This window comes from Verticillium alfalfae, genomic scaffold (assembly GCF_000150825.1).
Source record: "Verticillium alfalfae VaMs.102 supercont1.4 genomic scaffold, whole genome shotgun sequence".
In the NCBI taxonomy this organism is placed as follows: Eukaryota; Fungi; Ascomycota; class Sordariomycetes; order Glomerellales; family Plectosphaerellaceae; genus Verticillium; species Verticillium alfalfae.
Window position 1 is genome coordinate 1,393,537 of NW_003315035.1, and position 1,451 is coordinate 1,394,987.

The 1,451-nt window shown below is 63.0% G+C and overlaps 1 protein-coding gene across 1 annotated transcript; it reads left to right on the forward strand.

The window, feature by feature from the left end:
* Positions 1–49: 49 nt before the first annotated feature.
* On the forward strand, positions 50–1,199 carry VDBG_03861 (histone acetyltransferase GCN5; the record flags this gene model as incomplete). The annotated part of the gene is made up of 2 exons (XM_003005862.1): positions 50–76; positions 150–1,199. 2 exons carry the CDS (start codon positions 50–52, stop codon positions 1,197–1,199), a joined length of 1,077 nt encoding a protein of 358 aa, XP_003005908.1.
* Positions 1,200–1,451: the final 252 nt, after the last annotated feature.

Genomic DNA, 1,451 nt, shown 5'->3' on the forward strand with positions numbered 1-1,451 from the left:
CATCAAGCACGATGAATCCGCCGAACCTGAACCCGAGCCCAAAGTGGCCATGAAGCCTATTCCATTTCCCGAAAAGGTACGTGCATCGCTCTGCTGCATTGGCCATCGACGCGACATCACCATGCTGACGAGCTGTCGTTCCCCTCCAGCCCGCCGTCATCGAAGAGCGCAACAACGAGATCGAGTTTCGTGTTGTCAACAACGATAACGAGCGCGAGTCCCTCATCATCCTCACTGGTCTCAAATGCATCTTCCAGAAACAGCTCCCGAAGATGCCCAAGGATTACATTGCCCGCCTCGTCTACGACCGCACGCACCTGTCGATCGCCATTGTGAAGAAGCCCCTCGAAGTCGTGGGAGGTATTACCTACCGCCCCTTCAAGGGACGACAGTTTGCCGAGATCGTCTTCTGCGCCATCTCTAGCGACCAGCAGGTCAAGGGCTACGGCGCCCATCTCATGTCGCACCTCAAGGACTACGTCAAGGCGACGAGCGACGTCATGCACTTCCTCACCTATGCCGACAACTACGCCATTGGCTACTTCAAGAAGCAGGGGTTCACCAAGGAGATCACGCTGCCGCGGTCCGTGTGGATGGGCTACATCAAGGACTACGAAGGCGGCACGATCATGCAGTGCTCGATGCTGCCGCGCATCCGCTACCTCGAGATGGGCCGCATGCTGCTCAAGCAGAAGGAGTGCGTGCAGGCCAAGATTCGGGCCTTTTCCAAGTCGCACATTGTGCACGCGCCGCCCAAGGAGTGGAAGAACGGCGTCAAGCCCATCGACGCCCTGACGGCGGTGCCCGCCATCCGCGCCTCGGGCTGGTCGCCGGCCATGGACGAGCTCGCGCGCCAGCCCCGCCACGGGCCCAACTACAACCAGCTCCTCCACCTGCTCAACGACATGCAGAACCACGCCTCGGCCTGGCCGTTCCTCATCCCCGTCAACAAGGACGACGTCGCCGACTACTACGACGTCATCAAGGAGCCCATGGACCTCAGCACCATGGAGGTCAAGCTCGAGGCCGACCAGTACGCCACGCCCGAGGATTTTACCCGCGACGCCAAGCTCGTCTTTGACAACTGCCGCAAGTACAACAACGAGACGACCCCGTACGCCAAGTCGGCCAACAAGCTCGAAAAGTTCATGTGGGCCCAGATCAAGGCCATCCCCGAGTGGTCGCACCTCGAGCCGTAGGAGGGCTCCGTCGCCATCACGCGGACCGGCGCACGCGGCAGGGGACGCGGTCGGCCCCGCCGCGGCGGGGGCGACAGCGGCGACGCGGGCGCGCCCTCGTGTCGCCGCCCGGCGATTGACCGTCAGGCCCAGGCGATCCCGTTCATCACGCGGGAGCCAGGCGGCAAACGGCCAAACGGGGCAGGACACGCACGAGGCGGAGCGCTTCGCTTGTGGCGCCGAAGGCGCCGCTACGACGCCACCGGAGGCGTC